This window comes from Heliangelus exortis, chromosome 3 (genome assembly GCF_036169615.1).
Source record: "Heliangelus exortis chromosome 3, bHelExo1.hap1, whole genome shotgun sequence".
Classification (NCBI taxonomy): Eukaryota; Metazoa; Chordata; class Aves; order Apodiformes; family Trochilidae; genus Heliangelus; species Heliangelus exortis.
The window spans coordinates 27,459,015-27,478,155 of NC_092424.1; the positions used below are offsets into that span (position 1 = coordinate 27,459,015).

The 19,141-nt window shown below is 42.3% G+C and overlaps 1 protein-coding gene across 1 annotated transcript; it reads left to right on the forward strand.

Annotated features, from left to right (window-relative positions):
- The first annotated feature begins 2,014 nt into the window (after positions 1–2,014).
- EPHX1 (epoxide hydrolase 1) lies at positions 2,015–15,369 on the forward strand. Its single transcript, XM_071738722.1, is given in 8 exon segments — positions 2,015–2,908; positions 7,399–7,626; positions 8,656–8,773; positions 9,064–9,106; positions 9,108–9,289; positions 12,528–12,576; positions 12,579–12,742; positions 14,968–15,369. Coding segments are annotated over 8 exon segments (963 nt in total). The 5' UTR covers positions 2,015–2,769; the 3' UTR covers positions 15,008–15,369.
- The last annotated feature ends 3,772 nt before the right edge of the window (positions 15,370–19,141 follow it).

A 19,141-nucleotide genomic window follows, 5' to 3' on the forward strand; every position in this document is an offset into this window, starting at 1 on the left:
AGCATAAACTTGAATTATATCCACAGTCACCTCTGTTAGTGTTTAGAGGCAAGGTTCTGCACCTGGCTTGAGGCAATCCCATGCATGAATTCAGGTCGGGAAGAGGAAGGATTGAGAGCAGCCCTGAGGAGAAGGTGATGGTGGTTGAGAAGCTTAATGTGAGCCATCTATGCATGCTTGCAGCCCAGGCAGCCAAGCCAGCTCTGTCCTGGGCTGCATCAAAAGAAGCATAGACAGCAGGTCAAGGAAGGTGATTCTCCCCTCCTACTCTGCTCTTGTGAGATCCTACCTGGAGGACTGTGTCCAGTTCTGGATTCCCCAACATAAGAAAGACATAGAGCTCTTTGAGCATGTCCAGAGGAGAGCCACAAAAATCATGAGAGGGCTGGAGCACCTCCCCTATGAAAACAGGCTACAGAAGTTTGGGTTGTTCAGCCTGGAGGAAAGGAGGCTCTGAGGTGACCTTATTAGTGGCTTTCCAGTACCTGAAGGGAGCCTACAAGAAAGGTAGGACTTCTTGCATGGGCCTGTAGTGAGAGGACAAGGGGCAACATTTAAAGCTTGAAGAAGGGAGATGTAAATTAGATATTAGGAGGAAATTTTTTAGTATGAGGGTGGTAAGACACTGGCACATGTTGCTCAGGGAAGTTGTGGCTGCCTCCTCCCTGGAAGTGTTCAAGGTCAGGTTGGATGGGGCTTTGAGCAACCTGATCTAGTGGTACGTGTCCCTGCTCATGGCATGAGGGTTGGCTCTAGATGCTCTTTCAGGTCTCTTCCAGCCCCGAGCCACTCTATGATTCTAAGCCTAATAAACATAAAAAGCTTACTGCAGATCACTCAACTCTTCTTGCTCATATTCCTCAGTTTGATTTGGTAGGCCTGAATAAGAACAATTTTTTATTTATTTTTCATTCAAAAGCAATTATGAACATGTAATTTTCTTGACTGCTTTATATTTGCAGCTGTGTTGGTTGCTGATTCTTCTGTAATTAGTGATCTACTTTGGTCAACACTAATACCACAGTGGTAATTATAGTAAATATATTGCAGAATTTGTTAGATAGCAAGATCTTGACTTGTGGGTGTTTTAAGTCAAGGACTGCACAATTTCACAGATCTGTGTAGAGTAGTGGTTCAAACAGTGCTCATGGGACTGCTCATATTATTCATTTATAATGGATTCCTTTTTTCTCACTAAAGCTTGTTTTTTTTAATCCTTTGTTTGGCCTCCTTAGTAAGATCAATGGACATTGATGTCCAATATGCTTTTTCCTTACACCATGGACACAAAGCTAGATAATTTGTAACATACAGTTGTTGGATTTTTTTTATATATGCAGTTGTGTATTATCACAGCTATTGTAGAAAACTGTTTTTAAATAAGTTTTTGTACAAACTAGAAGTTAAAAGTTGTACCAGTGTGCCACACCTGGAATACAGCTCTGGAGCTCCCAGCACAGGAAAGATACAGACCTGTTGGAGAGGGTCCAGAGAAGGGCCACAGAGATGATCTGAGGGCTGGAGCAGCTCTGCTACAAAGACAGGCAGAGAGAGTTGGGGCTACTCAGCCTGGGGAAGAGAAGGGTCTGGGGAGACCTTATAGCAGCCTTCCAGTCCATGAAGGGGGCCTACAGGGAAGAGAGAGTAGTGGCGCTACAAGGAGTAACAGTTTTATCTGAAAGAGGATAGATATAGGTTAGATATTAGGAAAAAATTATTCATCATGAGGGTAGTAAAACACTGAAATAGGTTGCCTAGGGAAGTTGTGTCTGCCCTCTCCCTGGAAGTGTTCAAGGCCAGGCTGGATGAGGCCTTGTGCAACCTGGTCTAGTGGGAGGTGTCCCTGCCCATGCAGGCGGGTTGGATCTTGATGATCTTTAAAGTCCCTTCCAACCACAACCATTTTGTGATTCTATGATTTTTTTTAAAAGATGTCGAGTATGGATGAAAAGCATGTATATAAAAATATGTTTAAAAATTGTTTAAAAATCTATGTTTTCTGTGCACTTGTTAAATGATAAAAATAGTGCCTTTACATCTTGCCCAGACCGAGACTGTTTATTGTGAGGCATGAGCCAGTGCTTACATATATCTTGTCTTAGTGAGAATGACAGCTACCTCTATCACTGAAAATGCTGTTCGGTTTTAAACACTGCAGAGATTTGAGCAGTACTAGATCTCCAGACCTGCCTTTCACCCTTAACTGTGCTGTGGTTTTGTTTGCATTGGGAAGGGGCTCCCATTGGTCCTTCCCTAATGAGTGATTTATTGACTAATTTTTACAGTATTGTCAGCATCCCTTATATCCTCAAAGTGCAGTGGGAAAGTCACCTTAATAGCAATTTTAGATTGGGAAACTCACTTGAGTCTTATTTCACTAACTTTGTGGCTGTAAGAAATCCTTCAGGGTGTTTCCTGGTGAAGACATCCATCTTACTTTAAGAAGCAGAACAAAAGGTTTGGGCCATACCCATACATTGATTGTGAGGTGGGGCTCAAATGGTAATCTGGGTAATAGTGTACTGTCTTCTGCAGTTATCAGCCTGGCAAACAGGTTAGCTAGCTCTGTGAAACAGACATAAATAGAAGAGGAAGGAGGCCATCTGGAGGAGAAAAAGAATTGAGACAGCTGAGGGAGCATCTGCAAAATGCACAGGTGTCATTATAGTTGTTTTATTCATTGTTCTCATTTCACTTGGGAATAACATACATAGCAGACTATAAAATGGCACATGCAAGTGCTTGTAATGTCTGTAATCTTGTAATGTAATGGAGGACAGTTGTTTCCACTATGGGACTAATCTGGTATATCTCAAGAAGGCTGTCTCCTATAGGAAAAACAGTTTCAATTGGAAGAAACAAGTTGAAGTCCTCAACAAGTACCCACAATTCAAAACTAAGATTCAGGGTGTGAGGCTTTTCCCCTTAAAAAATAAACAAACAGGAATATGTAGTCTTGTCTACAAGGGATCTCAATGGTAAGAATGCAAGGAACTTCCCTTCCTTGCTGCCATGGCATAGATCATTGGTGCTGCTGCTGCTAAAGCAGTGAGAAATTTCTTCATCATAACTGAAGCCTTTAGGACAAGGAATGACAAACGGAATTCCCTTGTGCATGGATGGATTGTCAGCTGGTGTTAACAGGAACCAAGCAGTGGCAATTGGAAACAGCACCAGATCGTAAGATGTACACATTTCCTGACTTGTATATAATAATGCAAAAAACCCACAAATGCCTCTTCTTTCTTGCTTCATGTACTTCACCTGCTGCTGCTGTCAGGGTGATGCCATCAGTCAGGAGGCAGCCCTACTCAGCTGGGCATGCTGGCTGCTCAGGTTGATGTAATCCACTGCACCATTTCAAGTGCCCATAGGTCTAGAAATGCAGAATGCTGCTCCCCTGGTGTTATGTGCTGCCAGGGGTCAGTGAACAGTTTGTTTTTTAATTCAGAGCACAGACACCTTTTGAGAAAGGCTGTTCATTTAAGTTCTGCTGGTGCTGCAGCTTGGTCAAACTGGACATTCTAAATGCTTGAGTTAGGGTTGTGCTTGGGCCATATACATACAAGGGTCAATTTAGAGCACAGCAGGCAATTGTCTAATATGGTGGCAAAATTAAAACTTGATATTATGCTATTATATTTTTACTTGCACCCATAAATGTACATTTCCAGAAGGAAACACTCAGTGACCTATTGAACTGCTTGGATCCCCACAAGTCTATGGGACCAGATGGGATCCACCCAAGGGTGATGAGGGAGCTGGCAGAAGAGCTCGCCAAGCCTCTCTCTATCATCTACCAACAGTCCTGGCTCACTGGGGACATCCCAGATGATTGGAAGTTGGCGAATGTCACGCCAATCCACAAAAAGGGACGGAAGGAGGACCTGGAAAACTACAGGCCCCTCAGCCTGACCTCAGTGCCTGGCAGGGTTATGGAACAGATCATCCTCAGTGTAATCACACAGCACCTGCAGGATGGGCAAGGGATCAGACCCAGCCAGCACTGGTTTAGGAAGGGCAGGTCCTGTCTGACCAACCTGATCTCCTTTTATGATCAGATGACCCGCCTGGTGGATGAGGGGAAGGCTGTGGACGTGGTCTACCTGGACTTCAGCAAGGCCTTTGACACCGTCTCCCACAGCATTCTCCTGAAAAAGCTGTCAGTCCACAGCTTGGACAGGGGCACTTTGTGCTGGGTTAGGAACTGGCTGGAGGGCCGGGCCCAGAGAGTGGTGCTGAACGGGGATGCATCCAGTTGGTGGCTGCTCACCAGTGGTGTCCCACAGGGATCAGTGTTGGGCCCAGTTCTGTTTAATATCTTTATTGATGATTTAGATGAGGGGATTGAGTCCATCATCAGCAAATTTGCAGATGACACTAAGCTGGGGGGAAGTGTGGATCAGCTGGAAGGCAGGAGGGCTCTGCAGAGGGACCTGGACAGACTGGAGAGTTGGGCCGATTCCAACGGGATGAGGTTCAACACGGCCAAGTGCCGGGTCCTGCACTTTGGCCACAACAACCCCATGGGGAGCTCCAGGCTGGGCACAGAGTGGTTGGAGAGCAGCCAGACAGAGAGGGACCTGGGAGTCTGGATTGACAGGAAGCTGAACATGAGCCAGCAGTGTGCCCAGGTAGCCAAGAAGGCCAATGGCATCCTGGCCTGGATCAGGAACAGTGTGGGCAGCTGGTCCAAGGAAGTGATTCTGCCCCTGTACTCAGCGCTGGTGAGGCCACACCTCAAGTACTGTGTCCAGTTCTGGGCCCCTCAGTTCAGGAAGGATATTGAGGTGCTGGAGTGGGTCCAAAGGAGGGCAACTGGGCTGGTGAAGGGACTCGAGCACAAGTCCTGTGAGGAGAGGCTGAGGGAGCTGGGGCTGTTCAGCCTGGAGAAGAGGAGGCTCAGGGGAGACCTCATCACTCTCTACAACTCCCTGAAAGGAGGGTGTAGCCAGGTGGGGGTTGGTCTCTTTTCCCAGGCAGCTCTCAGGAGGATAAGAGGGCACGGTCTCAAGTTGTGCCAGGGGAGGTTTAGGTTGGACATTAGAAAGAATTTCTTTACAGAGAGGGTGATCAGGCATTGGAATGGGCTGCCCCAGGAAGTAGTGGATTCTCCATCCCTGGAGATATTTAAAAAGAGACTGGATGTGGCACTCAGTGCCATGGGCTGGTAACTGCAGCGGTAGTGGATCAAGGGTTGGACTTGATGATCTCTGAGGTCCCTTCCAACCCGGCCAATTCTATGATTCTATGATTATTTGAAATGGAGATGTTCATAATATTTTCAATGGATTTGGGACAATTAAATGGTTGTTACATAGTGGTTACAATGTGGAGATTCCATTTAAATATGTACAACGTGGTTAGTGCTGAAAAAGATATCAGCAAAAAGACTTTCCTTAAGAAAATGAGGCATCATAGATCTGAGACAAGAAAGGGAAAAGAAGCTAAGGATAATGCACTATGTGTAGCAATAGGAAGAGAAGTTTCAATATTAGGAATGATTACAGACATGAGCCATGAAAAGACATGATCAGCCATGTCCTATATCAGATTCCTAGTTTCTGTAATCACTTGAATTTTTCAGAGAATACAGAAATCCACAGAATTGCCAAAGATGGGGAAATCTCAGTCAGTGAAGGGTGGGATTGCTGGTGAGTTGGAGCTGATACGAGCAAAATGTGCTTAAATACATAAAGTGAGGCATTTGCATGCTGCTAAGTGCAAATTACTGTTTCCTGGAAAGCAAAGTCCTGAATGGGTTTGAGGAAAAGCAGTTCCTCTGGAAGAACTGGTGCAGTGGTATGTGAAGCCTAATGCTTACATCTTGTAAGGATCAGGAGGAATAAAGGACTGCAGTTTTTATCTTTATAACTAGAAGACTGGTACTAGAACATTGTTTCCCGCTTTGGTTTGCTCACTTAAAGAGATTCTGAAAGCTTTAGAGAAAAGGTACAAAATAACTACAAAATTGAAATCTACCTCCCTTTTAGCAAGGCATTTTTTCAAGTTCTTGATTCAGCATGATTTATTTATGAGCAGTTAACATGTGTGACTCCTGATAACAGGAGACATCCACAGACAGAAAATACTTCCCCTTTAAATTCCTTTTTCTGTAGCATTAGGACCAGCGGCTGAAGACTGAAGCCAGGCACGTTCAAAGGCAGCACAAAACAAGGAAAGTGATTAACACTCCCCAAAAAAGCAGTTGCTATGCTATTATAATGAATTGCTTATTTCCCGATGCTGACACGTTGAAACTGTGTGCTGAAGCCAATCTGGTGCCACATAGGGAGAGTCAGGTAAAACTTAAGGCCACCTTGACTAAATGATGCAATAGTGTCTTCTGCCTTCAAGCTGTGTGAGTCACTGTTACTGTTAGTAGATTGCTTCCCTTTTATGTCTTAATTTGCCAATTTATTATAAAGCAAAAATATGCTAACCTCATTTGGCTGTGTAATGGGGCTACATTCAAAATAGAAAAATTGCCTCTTGAATCAGCAAAACCCTGGCTCCGCCGTTTCTGTTTACACATTTCAAATGTATCACACTTACTTCCACCAGCACAACCCCCTCCACACCAGCACCGCCTTTCCCTGTTTACAAACTTTAAATGTATCAGGACTAAGCTCATCAAAATGCTAATCAGAATGATTTCTGATGAGCCTCCAGCCAGCTAATGCAAATCGGTAGCAAACACAGGAATTCCAGGAAACCGGAATACAAAGGGAAGACCTGCATTTACCGATTTGCAACCTCTGGCAATAATTGATGAGAAGAAGAAACTTTTAACTATAAAAATGCAGAGGAAAAGGGCGAAAATCAGAAGCGAACGGAAGCGGACAGAAGCGGATCAGCAGCACACCAAAAGCCTGAATATCAGCAAAGCACCAGCGAGAGCAGCGAGAAGGACACCGGTAGCCAAGCGGAGATTTTCTTCAGAGGGTGAAAAGAACGCGAATTGTCTCTTTTCTTAGTAGCCCTTTCCCTAGGGTGATTAATATGTTTGAAAACCTGTTTCCCTTGTGTTTCTCTCCCACTGCTAACTCCTTCCTAAGACTCCTGTCAACGTGATGTCATTTTCCCGTTGTGATTTGTTCAAACCAGAAACCTGGTTACGTTTGCAATTTGCAGGACCTATATACGGAGTGGCTAATATTTCCTCACAAACAAGATATAAAATATGAATAGTTACTGGCTGTGACAGGCTCCTGTTATGCTTAATTGCCCATTGTAAAGAACTTAAAGGTACCCGGACAAATTGATCCAGAAAAGTGCAGTATGTTTGCATGCTCACTAAAAAATTACTTCAGAAGAGATTTATTCATAAGCTGTTCTGTGATAATTTTCAGTGTCATGGTCAATATGGGTATGTTAATTATTATTTTATTTTTACAGGCATTGATACCCATCTTGTTAATGTAAAGCCTCTTCATTTGCCTCAAGGGTAGTCTGCAAAGCCATTGTTTATGGTTCATGGTTGGTCTGGCTCATTTTAGGAGCTTTACAAAATCATCCCTCTCCTGACAGATCCTGTCAGCCATGGCCTCAGTGATGAGCACATTTTTGAAGTAATTTGTCCATCTATCCGTGGTTATGGTTTCTCAGAAGCACCCCACAAAAGAGGTGTGATGTATGAAAAGAAATCAAACTAACACTGAGCTTAGTTTCATAGTGAGATAGTGCCTGTTAGCAGAACAGGAACTCCTGGCTCTTCATTTTTTCCCGGTGTAGAAACAAAGATCCCGTGCGTCCGACAGGGAGAGGGAAACAAGAGTGTGTCTTCAGGTGACATTGTTAATCAGTTTTAGCAACAAATGTAGAGATAATTTACGAAGGGCTATAAAAACTAAGTGGTAATTCGTGAGTTGTGGTTGAGTCAAGGAATTGTATGTGGGTGAGCTTTGTTACTTTTGGGTGTTTTGAATCCATATTCAACAGCATTATACAGGTAGGTGAGAAGGAACAGTTGAAACAAGTCCATTCATGTATTCACGTGGTCGATTGCAGCTAAATAACTGCTTATTCAGCTTGTGCTTTGACTTACACAAGCACAAGCTGCAATGAATCAGAGCTAGGTAGTATTTAAACTGATACTGACTTTAGTATTTAATTATGTGTGCAGGTGAGTGATGTGGGAAAGTTTAGTTTTACTTAACTTCCCTGGTTATGATTTATATGCTCAGCACTTTTTTTTGAGAAGTGCATTACTAGTGGATACTTAAAGTTTCTAGCTGTCATTAATGTGAGACTATGGTCACAGCAGACAAAATGGAAACACATGCCTAGGTAATGGTCAGTGCCTCTGACAAGGCTCAGCTCTTGTATAACCACAGCTTAAAGGGAGTCTGGCGAGCCTGCAGTTGAGCAAGTGTGTGGGCAGCTGCTGGGGCCAGAGGAGCACGAGTTTGCAAGGAAGGCTGAACTTAGGGTTTCTGTTTGCTCTCTAGACCATGCATGGATGATGTGACAATGTTTTCCATATAGTCTGTCAGACAGGCAAGGAAAAATAGACTTGTAGCTTTTCGGTAATTTGAACATTGCCTTTATGCTGCACAGTGAGAAGCGTAGCTGAAATTAATGCAAGTGTTTTGGTGTTGTTTTTTTTTTGTTTTGTTTTGTTTTTTTTGTTTTTTTTTTTTTTTTTAAATGCAGACTTTAATTCTGTAAGTACGTCTTCTGTTTTTTATGAATTGATGTTCAGACTGGGATTCAACAAGTTCTACATACAAGGTAGAGTTACATACCTTAGTTTATACAATATACCTGCCTTCTGAAAGAGCTGTGCAGTAGTTTGAGGTATAAGTCCTGGGGTAAATGCTGGCACCAAAAGGAGGATTTATGGCTTAGTGAGCAGGAGTGTATCCTGTTTTGAGACAGTAGCCCCTTTAACTTGTCATTTTTTGTGAAAAAACACACTACAAAGTACAATTAAGGTCATGATGTAATTAGCAGGTTGCAGTTCAAGTATGTACATTTTTGTTGATAACATTTTAACAACAATTTTTTTAACACAATTTATTTTTATTAATCTGTGAGGGCTTTTTCTCTTTTTATTTTTAGACATATGAAAGGTCTCAATTTAAATCTAGCTTCAGTTATGAATTAATCCATTGTGATTCATTCACCCACTCTCCATTCTGCTGGGCCACTGTCTTCCAGGGCTCTTTGGTTTCCAGGATGAAGATGTTAAGTGGATGTTTCCGTTCTTGAACAAGGAGCTTTACAGAATCTTGTTGGAGTGTGGCTCTGCTCAGATGCAGACTACAAAGCCTGATACTATTGGTAAATGAAACAAGCAAAAAAACCTTTTTGATCTCAGAATACAGTCTGTTAATTTCAGCTGTACTTTCACAGAGACAAAATGTACTGCTTAAAATATGTAGGATTTTTTTTTTTTCCCCAGGGAAATTGAAATAGGAAGGTTAAAGGTTTGAAAAGGTGGGCTCCTTTACTGTATTAAAGTCAGAAAAGGTTACATATGGGGCTATGGCATTACACTCACTCTTGTGTGCAAAAGTGGTAAATCTGCAATTCAAAGTTGAGCACGACTAAGTGCCACTGACCTCATTTTCAGCTTTCATAAGTAAAATAGTTTCTTTTATACTTCATATATGCATATGTATATAATGTATATTTAATACTTTTCCACTGCTGCTACCGCAGGGGACTGTAATTCTATCTCAAATGCAATGATGCTGAGAGCAAAATGTAGTTGCTTCACAGAGCAGGGATCACATTCAGACGATACAGACTACAAGCCTTTAGCTGTCTCAGCATGTAAAGCACCTCATTTACAGGAATACGTAATACCTGAAAAGTGTAATCAAATTTAGTTCTCACTCATTGTTCTGAATCACTTGCAGACTTTCAAGTAAAATGTGTAGGAAAAAATGATGACACTGTGGATTTTAAATAATTTTACTTGAGCTTTGGCTTCTAAAAATTGTAAGTCTCTAATTCCTTTTGTGCTTTAAGAAAAGATGGGGAAGCTGGTAGCTAAAAAGGTGCCTAGTCATACCCTTTCTGCTCTGTTTTTATGGCTGATTCTTGACCCTACCAGTAACGTGGCTGCATAAACTTAGAACCAGCAGCAAAGTGAATAGTTTGGGAGCTGAAGCATTCCTGTGATTTTGAGAACAAAGAGGAGAGGAGCATGACAGGTGGCAGGTTCCATGGAGAGAATAATACTGAAAAATGGAACATACTGGAAGAAATGGAGGCTACAAGAGTTCCTGTGGCTTATGGTTATACAGGGCTCCAGTGCAAGCTGTCCTAAGTGAGAAAGTTGTCTCCTCTGCCTCTTCATGTATACTATGCTGCTAATGCTATATTGCTGACTGCTTCAGATCTAGCTTTTTATCAAACTGACTTTCATGGACTTGATTTAATATTGATTCTCTGTGAAAACTGCATGGAATCTGGGTTCACTTTCATGTGACTGAAGAAGGCAATGCCTGTATTTAAAGTACTGTTATGACTTGTGATGTTAAGAACCACAGCTCGCTGCTGAGGTATTTATTTATCTGTGAAATGATGCTCCCAGGAAGTCATAGAGCAGGATACTGCTCACAGGAGCAGGAGGTGAGAGGAAAAAGAGGGAGGAGCTGCTGGATTTCTGATCTTTATTATAGAGGATGGCAGGAAATGGGAGGGAATTGATCCCTTCCTTTGTGTTCTGCCCCTCTCAGAGTCTGAAAAGCCCTCCATTAGTTCATACCACTGTTCAAATAGTGACACTGTTGTAGATGGTGATCACGTTTGTTAAGCAGTATTTGGCCCTGATAAATCCACGTTGGCTTCTCCCAGTCACATGGTACTGTTGACTTGTGACAGTCCTCAGGAGGATTCACTCCAGGACTTCCCCAGGGACTGAAGTGAAGCTAATGGGTCTGTAATTAACTGGGTCCTCCTTGGAACCCTTCTTGTCTGTGGGTCTGTGTCTCAATCACCCTGGATTTCTGTTCCCATGGCCTGGGGCCCAACAGCACTGTTTAATACAGAAATGAAGCTGTTAAGAATCTCTGCCTTTTCAGTGTTGATGACAAGTTCACCTCTTTTGCTTAATAGTGGGCCAATATTCTCCTTCTGTTTCTGCTTGTTGTTAACATATCTGAAGAAGCCTTTCTTGAAGTTTTTGACATATCTGGACAATTTCAGTTTAAGCTGAGCTTTTACTTTCTTAATTTAATTTCTGTATACTCTGGTAAAGCCCTTGAAATTTTCAACAAGTTATGTTCCACTTTTCCATCTCTGGTATGTTTCCCTTTTGGTTCTGAGCTCATGGTTCAGCCAAGGGGGTCTCTTGCTTTGCCTACCTCCCTTGCTTTTAGAGGGGATGAGTTGGCTCTGCATGTCTAGGAGAGTGTACTTGAAAAACTCCCAGCACTCACTAGCTCATTTATCCTCCATAGAAGCTTCCCACAGGATCCCTTCCAACTGAGCCCTGAGTGAGCTCGTTTGCTCTTCTAAAATTTAAAACCTTTGTCTCAGAACTAACCTTCAGCATGCTCAGCACAAAATATACCACAATATGTCAAATGCCACAATACTGTGATCACTGTATCCAAGGCTGCCACAAACCAAGATATTACAAGGTAGGTTTTCTTGGTTAGTGAGCAGAAAGTCCAGCAGTTCCCCATTCATGGTTGGCACATCAGAGGAAGGAGTCCTCTACATATCCCAGGAGCTTGACAGATGACAGGTGAACTGTTGTTTTATTCCAGCCAATGGCTGGGTAGTTAAAGCCTCCTGTAAGAACCAGATTTTGTTGGCCCAAAGCTTGCTTAAATATCTCTTTTGCTTAAGAAGTCTCACAAGCCTACATAAAATTAGGCATCTTGTTTTCAGGTTTCCAGCGGTGATGTGCCCCTTAAGTATTTGAATTTTAAAGTTTCTCACTTCTGACAATGCACCTTTATGTATGGGATAATGCAACCTAGAAAATATTATTCTGTTTATAACAAGCATAGATCATTCTACTTTTGTAAAGTACTCTTCCCCTTAAATCTGGTTGCTTCCATACACTTGCTACTGTGTTCCATAGAGTACGTTTGTGCCAGTTAAAAGCAAGAACTTCATCACAGGGTAAAGTCTTATAATCAGAAATATTTCCTCCGAACTAGTCTATATTTACTCTCTATTATTCCTCTCCTCCTGTTTCACAACAGTTCAAGATAATTCTTTCCCTGCATAACCTTCAGTTGTTCTGCCAGGCTCAACATGTTCTGTTGTAAACCTCACTGTAATCTTGATACCAGACCACCTTCAGGGCTCTCTTCTCAATTTCCATATTTCTGAATGTGGTGCCCTGGATCTTTTACAAAACTGCCATAATATCAATATATACAAAAATTTCATTTAGTTTTTAATGGAGTGTTGTTTAGGCTTTGAATTAAGGATCTGGAAGTCAAATTTTAATTGCCTAACAGTGTGCCCAGCTGTTTAAGAACAACATTTGCTTGGAACTTTCCATTCCTTACAGAGTGAAATGTTTGCAAGATTAAAATTATTCTCCCCTCTCTCAGGCTCATAGTACAAGTACCTACTAGCATTGCCTCCTTCCCTGATGAAATCACACACACACACACACACACACACCCCAGGTTTGGGCCCAGAAGTACACCAAGATAGTCTCCTTCCATTTCATGCCTTGAGGTGGCCACTTTGCAGCTTTGGAGGAACCTGAACTTCTTGCTGATGCTATTCTGCAATTTGTTGGGAAAGCAGAGAAAGGGCAACTGTAGAGAAAGGAGTGTAATTCCCCTAATGAACAGCTAAGTAATTGCTTACAGCTTAGCACATGTACAGGCCTTACTAAGCCTACTATAATCCATGTAATTAGATATTCTTTACCAGATGCAAGAGAGGACAGCAAGAAAAATACAGCATATCTCAATGAGATACTGTCATGGGGAGCTGCTGATTTTTTTTTTTTTTTAATTTTATTTTTTTTTCAGCTAGGCTAAGAAGGTAGCATGAAGATTACTTGGTTATTTTCTCCCTGAGGCACAGACTGTTCTGTAGTATCACTAACTGTTGCTTTGAAATTGAAAAATAGACCTTACAACTAATAACATAGCTAAGAACAGTTTGTTAGAAACTGCTTTTTTTTTCCATGGCAGTAGTCAGCGTAGGTGTGAGGTTTCTCACCTAAAGAATGGGGAATAGCCTAGCAAGACCTAACGAGCATCAGTTAATCAGCATCAATTATCTACAGTACCTTTAAACTAGCCAGCTGGCTACTGCTGGCTGCCTTTCTCTTCCAGCCTGGGCTGTGAAGCAGCTTTCTGGCTGTGAGGAAGCTCAACTCCCCTGTGCCAAGCTCCTGGGAGAGCAGCATCTGAGGAGGAGCAGCTGAAACAGCTCAGACCAGAATGAGGTGTTCCATCAGAGTAATTACAGCTCAAGCTACCTCTACACTAAATTTTTACTCTCAACTAAAAGCATAGCCCTGGATAGGCTCAAGACATTGTGGCTTTCCACTGCTTCAGCAGGGTATTGTATCAATCAATACATACCTCTTAATAAAAAGAATGAAATTCTGATTAAATAAAAATTAAAAGAAACTTGCATTAAAATTTTGAATAATACATATTTCCTTTAGGGTTTTTATTAACTGGGATTTTGCTTGGTGACAGCAAAGAGAAAGAAGTATCAGTTCAGAACTTACCCGTTCTGTACTGCATCTATTACAAAAGGTCAGACTGAAAGCAAACTGCTCAAAGAAAATTCAAGGGCTGTATGGTTTTGCCAGCAACAGTCCCTAGTGTGTGCAGTTCTGCTCCAAACACTCAAACTGTATCCAGATGACTGATTTCAGTATGTTTTTGTTCCCTAGCCACTTCTGATATACTTCCCTACTTCTGCAAGCACGTGGAAATATAATCCCATATTAATATGATCACAATATTAATTGAAGTAGGAGCTGTTAAGAAACAGTCACTCCAGGAGAGCCCTGCTTCACCCCACAGGGCTTTGGGCTCGGGAATACCAAATAGTTTGTCTCTCAGAAGGCAAGTCAGCACTTCTGCTGGGCACATTTGAATTGCAGTGCTCAAAGCCACCTGATACGACATGAAAGCAAATCGTTCAGTCAGATTGGTTGTGAACCAGCTTGGATCAGTTTTCTGCACAGAGATGAGACTTCTCACTTGCCTCTCCTCTGCCTTCTGTGCTTCTGTACCTGGATGCCACTAGAGGAAGGCACAGCTGCTCTCAGGTCTCCCTTTAAGATTTGCCTGTAGGGCTGGTGTAGACCTTCAAGCTGTACTTGAATTTTTTAAAGCAGCCGACTGCTTCCAGATCTGAAGCCAGCCCTAATTCTACATTTATTTGTAAATGCTTTCATCCGTCAAAATCTGTGTTCTCGTTTGCAAAATAGCATGTGCTTCAGCCCCATCTGTTTTGAATAGACAGGAAGAAAATAAAAGAATCATTCACGTTGTCTATTAAACTCTCAGAGAAGACCATCCCCAAACTTGTTTCAGGTGCAGTATATTGAAAAAAGGTTACTTACTCAGAAGGAATCAGTTCACCTCTTCATCAACAGTACACAGAGACTCCTATGCTCCCTTTTGCAGGAGTCTTGATCTCTGGCTATTTGTTGTTGCCTTACTTCTGTCCCCCGTGTCAGAGCTGGAGACCTTTCACTCTCATTGTTAATGCACATGCAGACATCTGCTGTGGGGCTAGGAAGCACTGCCATATACCAGGATAACTGAGTACTTACTTCCCCAGGAGCTGCTCAGGCACAATGCAGATAAAGCAAGTGGAAGGGATTTTGCTGTACAATACCTGCCAAACCCATGTTCAGATGCCAGTAGAAGGCCTGAAGTGTTTTATTTTTCCCTTCTGGAATAAATCTGCTTGAAGGGGCCCAGCCTTGGTGAAAGGAGGCAGGCAACATCAGGACTCTGCACTGTGATCCGTTACAGGAGTTCATCCAGGCTCCATCACCAACAGGAGCTGGACAAAAAAACAACCTATAGAACCTTTCTATTTTTAGATATGCCTCACAGCACTCAGCAATCTGAGACAATTATAGTGAACAGAGACAGTGAGCAGCATGTTCTGTGCCCTGCTCTGCAAGCCAGGCTAAGTGCACTTCAGCCTACTTCACCAGCTATCAGAAGTGCCAGTTTTACTTAGTACAGAAGATAGGCAGAGACACCAAATCCTGCACAAAAACAGGTTTGTTAAGCTACTGTCTGAAACAGGAAAAAATCTGGACATCGGTGTTGACTGTAAAAGCTTAAAAATTAATTAAACACCTGCTATATAGTGAAGGTTATTCTGACTTCTCTTGTCATACTTTTCAAGCCTTAAGTCCACAGCTATCAGCAGCAGCTGTTGTTCATCACTTACTTATCTACACCTGGATACAGAGATACAGTGAAACACTACAGCAGTGGGAAAGAGTATAAAATTCAGCTCTGTGCCAGCTGTACAGCCTGCCATCAATTCCTTTCCCCTTTTTCAAAATAACTGTTTTTTTGAGAAACCACAGCCCATCCCACTGCCTGTAGTGCATAGTTTAATACTGATGAAGTGTTTGTGGTCTAGTAAAGGCATTTGTATCTCTTGCATTAGGAGCAACTCTCTTATGAGTCTGAGATGTAGGTTTGTTAACTGCAAGTGAATCCAGGCTCATTTCTGACATGCTCTGGTATTGGCTAATGGGCAATTACTTGGTACAGCACTAGAGTGAGCTGTGCAAAAGTCAGATTATCAAAAATAGTTAAAACATTTCTGTTTGCAAGTAACTGCATACGAGATAATTTCAATAGTAACAAGCAGTAAGAAAAGACTCCCTGCTCTTTTATTCTCATTATTTTAGCGAGCCAGACAAGTACCAGCCATTGAGGCAGTAAGCTTCCTCTATGAAGGCCAAAATGTGCTGCTGTTGGACTGGCTGTGCTGTTTCTTGAGAATAAGGCTCTTTGAAGTACAAGCTACGGCCTTCATAAGAACCCAGAATCTGGTGACACTCTGATGCTCAAAGGATGCTTCATTTTGTTCCAGAGTAATTTCTTGGTGCTGTTGCCATTTCTGGACTGAAGTTGCCCCAAAGTCTTTGCTCAAAGAAGGCAGTGTCCTAAAAGCCATACCTCCTTAAGTTGCTCCAAAACCTGCATTCATCCCACATACCAAAGCCAGTAATAGCTGACCTAAACCCTGCTTTTTAATTAGCCAATTACAGCCCAAGAAGGGTCTGGATAAGAGGTTCAGAACCACAGAGATGCCACTGAAAATAAACAGAACAAAGGAGGGCAACCAGGCTGGTGAAGGGACTCGAACACAGATCCTATGAGGTGAGGCTGAGGGAGCTGGGGCTGTTCAGCCTGGAGAAGAGGAGGCTCAGGGGAGACCTCATTGCTCTCTACAACTCCCTGAAAGGAGGGTGTAGCCAGGTGGGGGTTGGTCTCTTTTCCCAGGCAGCTCTCAGTAAGACAAGAGGGCACGGTCTCAAGTTGTGCTGGGGGAAGTTCAGATTGGATATTAGAAAGAATTTTTTCACGGAAAGGGTGATCAGACATTGGAACGGGCTGCCCAGGGAGGTAGTGGACTCTTCGTCCCTGGAGACATTTAAAAAGAGACTGGATGTGGCACTCAGTGCCATGGTCTGGTAACTGCAGCGGTAGCGGATCAAGGGTTGGACTCCATGATCTCTGAGGTCCCTTCCAACCCAGCCTATTCTATGATTGTATGATACACTCTGCCCCCCCCAGCTGAAGTGCTTTGGAAAGTTTCTGGTATGGAAAAACACAAGAAAGGTCATCATCTCATATAGCTCCAGCTAAACTAACTCCTACTACAACCAAATTTGACTTCTGATTTTTAAATTACAAACCATGAAGTCCTGCACCCTAAGGCACACTCTTCATCACCACTGAGTCATCTAGAATTGCTTGGGAGCAGGGAGTGATCGATTCAAGACAGTCAATCAAATGAACATTCTGTTTTACAGCTGGTGGAATACATAATGTGCATTAATTGAAAATACATTTTCATCTGAAAGAGGAATGGAAAGATCCTTCTAAATACTGTGGGAAGAGAGAAAAGGAATAAATCCATATCGATTTCATGGTAGCTTATTTTAAATCACTGAGAAACAATGCTGCTTGTTTTACTTGCTGTAATAACACTTTACGGAACATAACTCACACTAAGACCATCTTGGTTAGGATTAGTTTTCTGTCATGGAAGAAATATTCTGAGCAGTACCAGACAGCCCTGATAGTGTTATGCAAATACTGCTAGAATTAGGCCCATTACAATTGTCCATTGTCTTCCTGAGAGCAGTATTTATGAACAGATCCACGCTGAGTAACAGCTCTTCCCACTTGCTAGATGTAGTCCAAACATCAGTTTGCAAGGGGCCTGGTTTCCCTCTTGCAAAGACTCCTGTCACTGAGATTGAGTAAGGGGCTCTGGCTGTGGCCACAACCCATCTGTCTGCCCCTTATAGCAGCTGCAGCCTGCTTAGGGCCCTGGGAGTGCCAGGCCTCGGAGGCAGGTAAAGATAGAAACTGCACCCTCAGCTATTAATTCCTCCCAGCCTCTGCCCTGCTCCCCACTGGTATCCACACCCACATCCAATGCCAAACTAGCTTTTGCCTGCCCTGCTGATACTGCCTTCCTGGTAGTATCCATCCTTCCCTACCCTTCTTTCTTTACATGATCCGCCTACTGTTGCTTCATTCCTCATTGTCCACTGGTAAATGTATCCCACCTTGAAGTATTCAGATAAAGTTATGTACATGTCTTCCCCTGGAGCAGGGAAAAGCCCAGCCCAGCTGATGTTTTTCCCATTGTTTGTTTGGCATCCCTTGCTCTGTGCAATTTCATGAGATTGGGTTGCAGCTTTGCTGAGCCTAAGTAGCCCCACTCACTTCTGGCCTCTGGCCATCACTGCCTTGTAGGGTCTCACCTCTGCTCAGAGTGCAACTACTACTAACATTCCAGCTTCCCCAGATGGAGGAATTCTAAGAAGAGCTTTATTTTCCAGCACTTCTTAAGCTCTTTTGCAACCAGGCCTCCATTGCTGGGGTGGTTCTATATGTATGTTTGTACCTCTTTGAGTTCTAGAAATTCTTGTATAGCCTCAAGGAAACTAAGGTCCACCCCTGCATTTTTATCTCAGTGGAATGTTGTTTGTTTTTTTTTTTTTCCATCACCCCTAATCCCTTGTGGCTGATGAATCTTTTTTCACTTATCAGAAGGAATTTTTAATGTTACAGAGAAACCTCAGACCATGAGGGATTAAGTAGTGCCTCACATGAGTAGAACTCACTGCAGAACACAGTAATCACAGTTTTTCTAACTTCACCAATGTCTTTCCCCTTTTGAAGCTAAATAACAAAAATAATTGCTTAAATTATTCCGCTTAAAGCTGCATAATTTCTTTCTCATTTTTTGCCCTGCTCAGCAGATTTCCAATTTCTGGTTCTCAAAACGTAATTAATTTCTTCCTATTTACAGACATCAAATACAAAAGAATAAGAAAAGCCTACTCCATTCCTGTCATAAAAAAAAATTCAATGCCTGCAATGAACTTATAGTACTAAGCAATTCTTTACATAATTTCCTTTTGCATTTTTTCTCTGTGGAGATTGCTGCTGCTTTTATTTCTCTGTGTCTATAGATGTAGGGAAAAAATACTGATAATTTGCCTTAGGAAAAAATAGTTCAGAATTCAAAATAAGTTTTGATATGGAACATCTTCACTTGAAAAAAGCAACTTAGGGCTTCACATTATAGGAGAGTGATAAAGTGGCAAGGCTAATCAAGCTTAAAAGCTAAGACTAAAGCACCACTAGATGCATGAAAGATTTTCATACAGAAGGTGAGCTGTGTACAAAACCAACATCTTACATTCCCTCTGGCCTCAGTCTTCCTCCTGTACTGCAGCCTTTTTTAATAAAGTTCTGAGAAGCACACAGATACCTTTCAAAACCAGTTGTTATCATCCATCACAAACATTTAGCCCTTTACATCACTACATAAAAATTGGAGGTTCACAACCACACAGCAGTAATGATATGAGACAGCAACAAATTCTGGCTCCTATTTAGGAGTGCCTTATTAAATACCACTGATTACATTTCAAGAATTCTATTTTAAACATCACTTCTGCAAA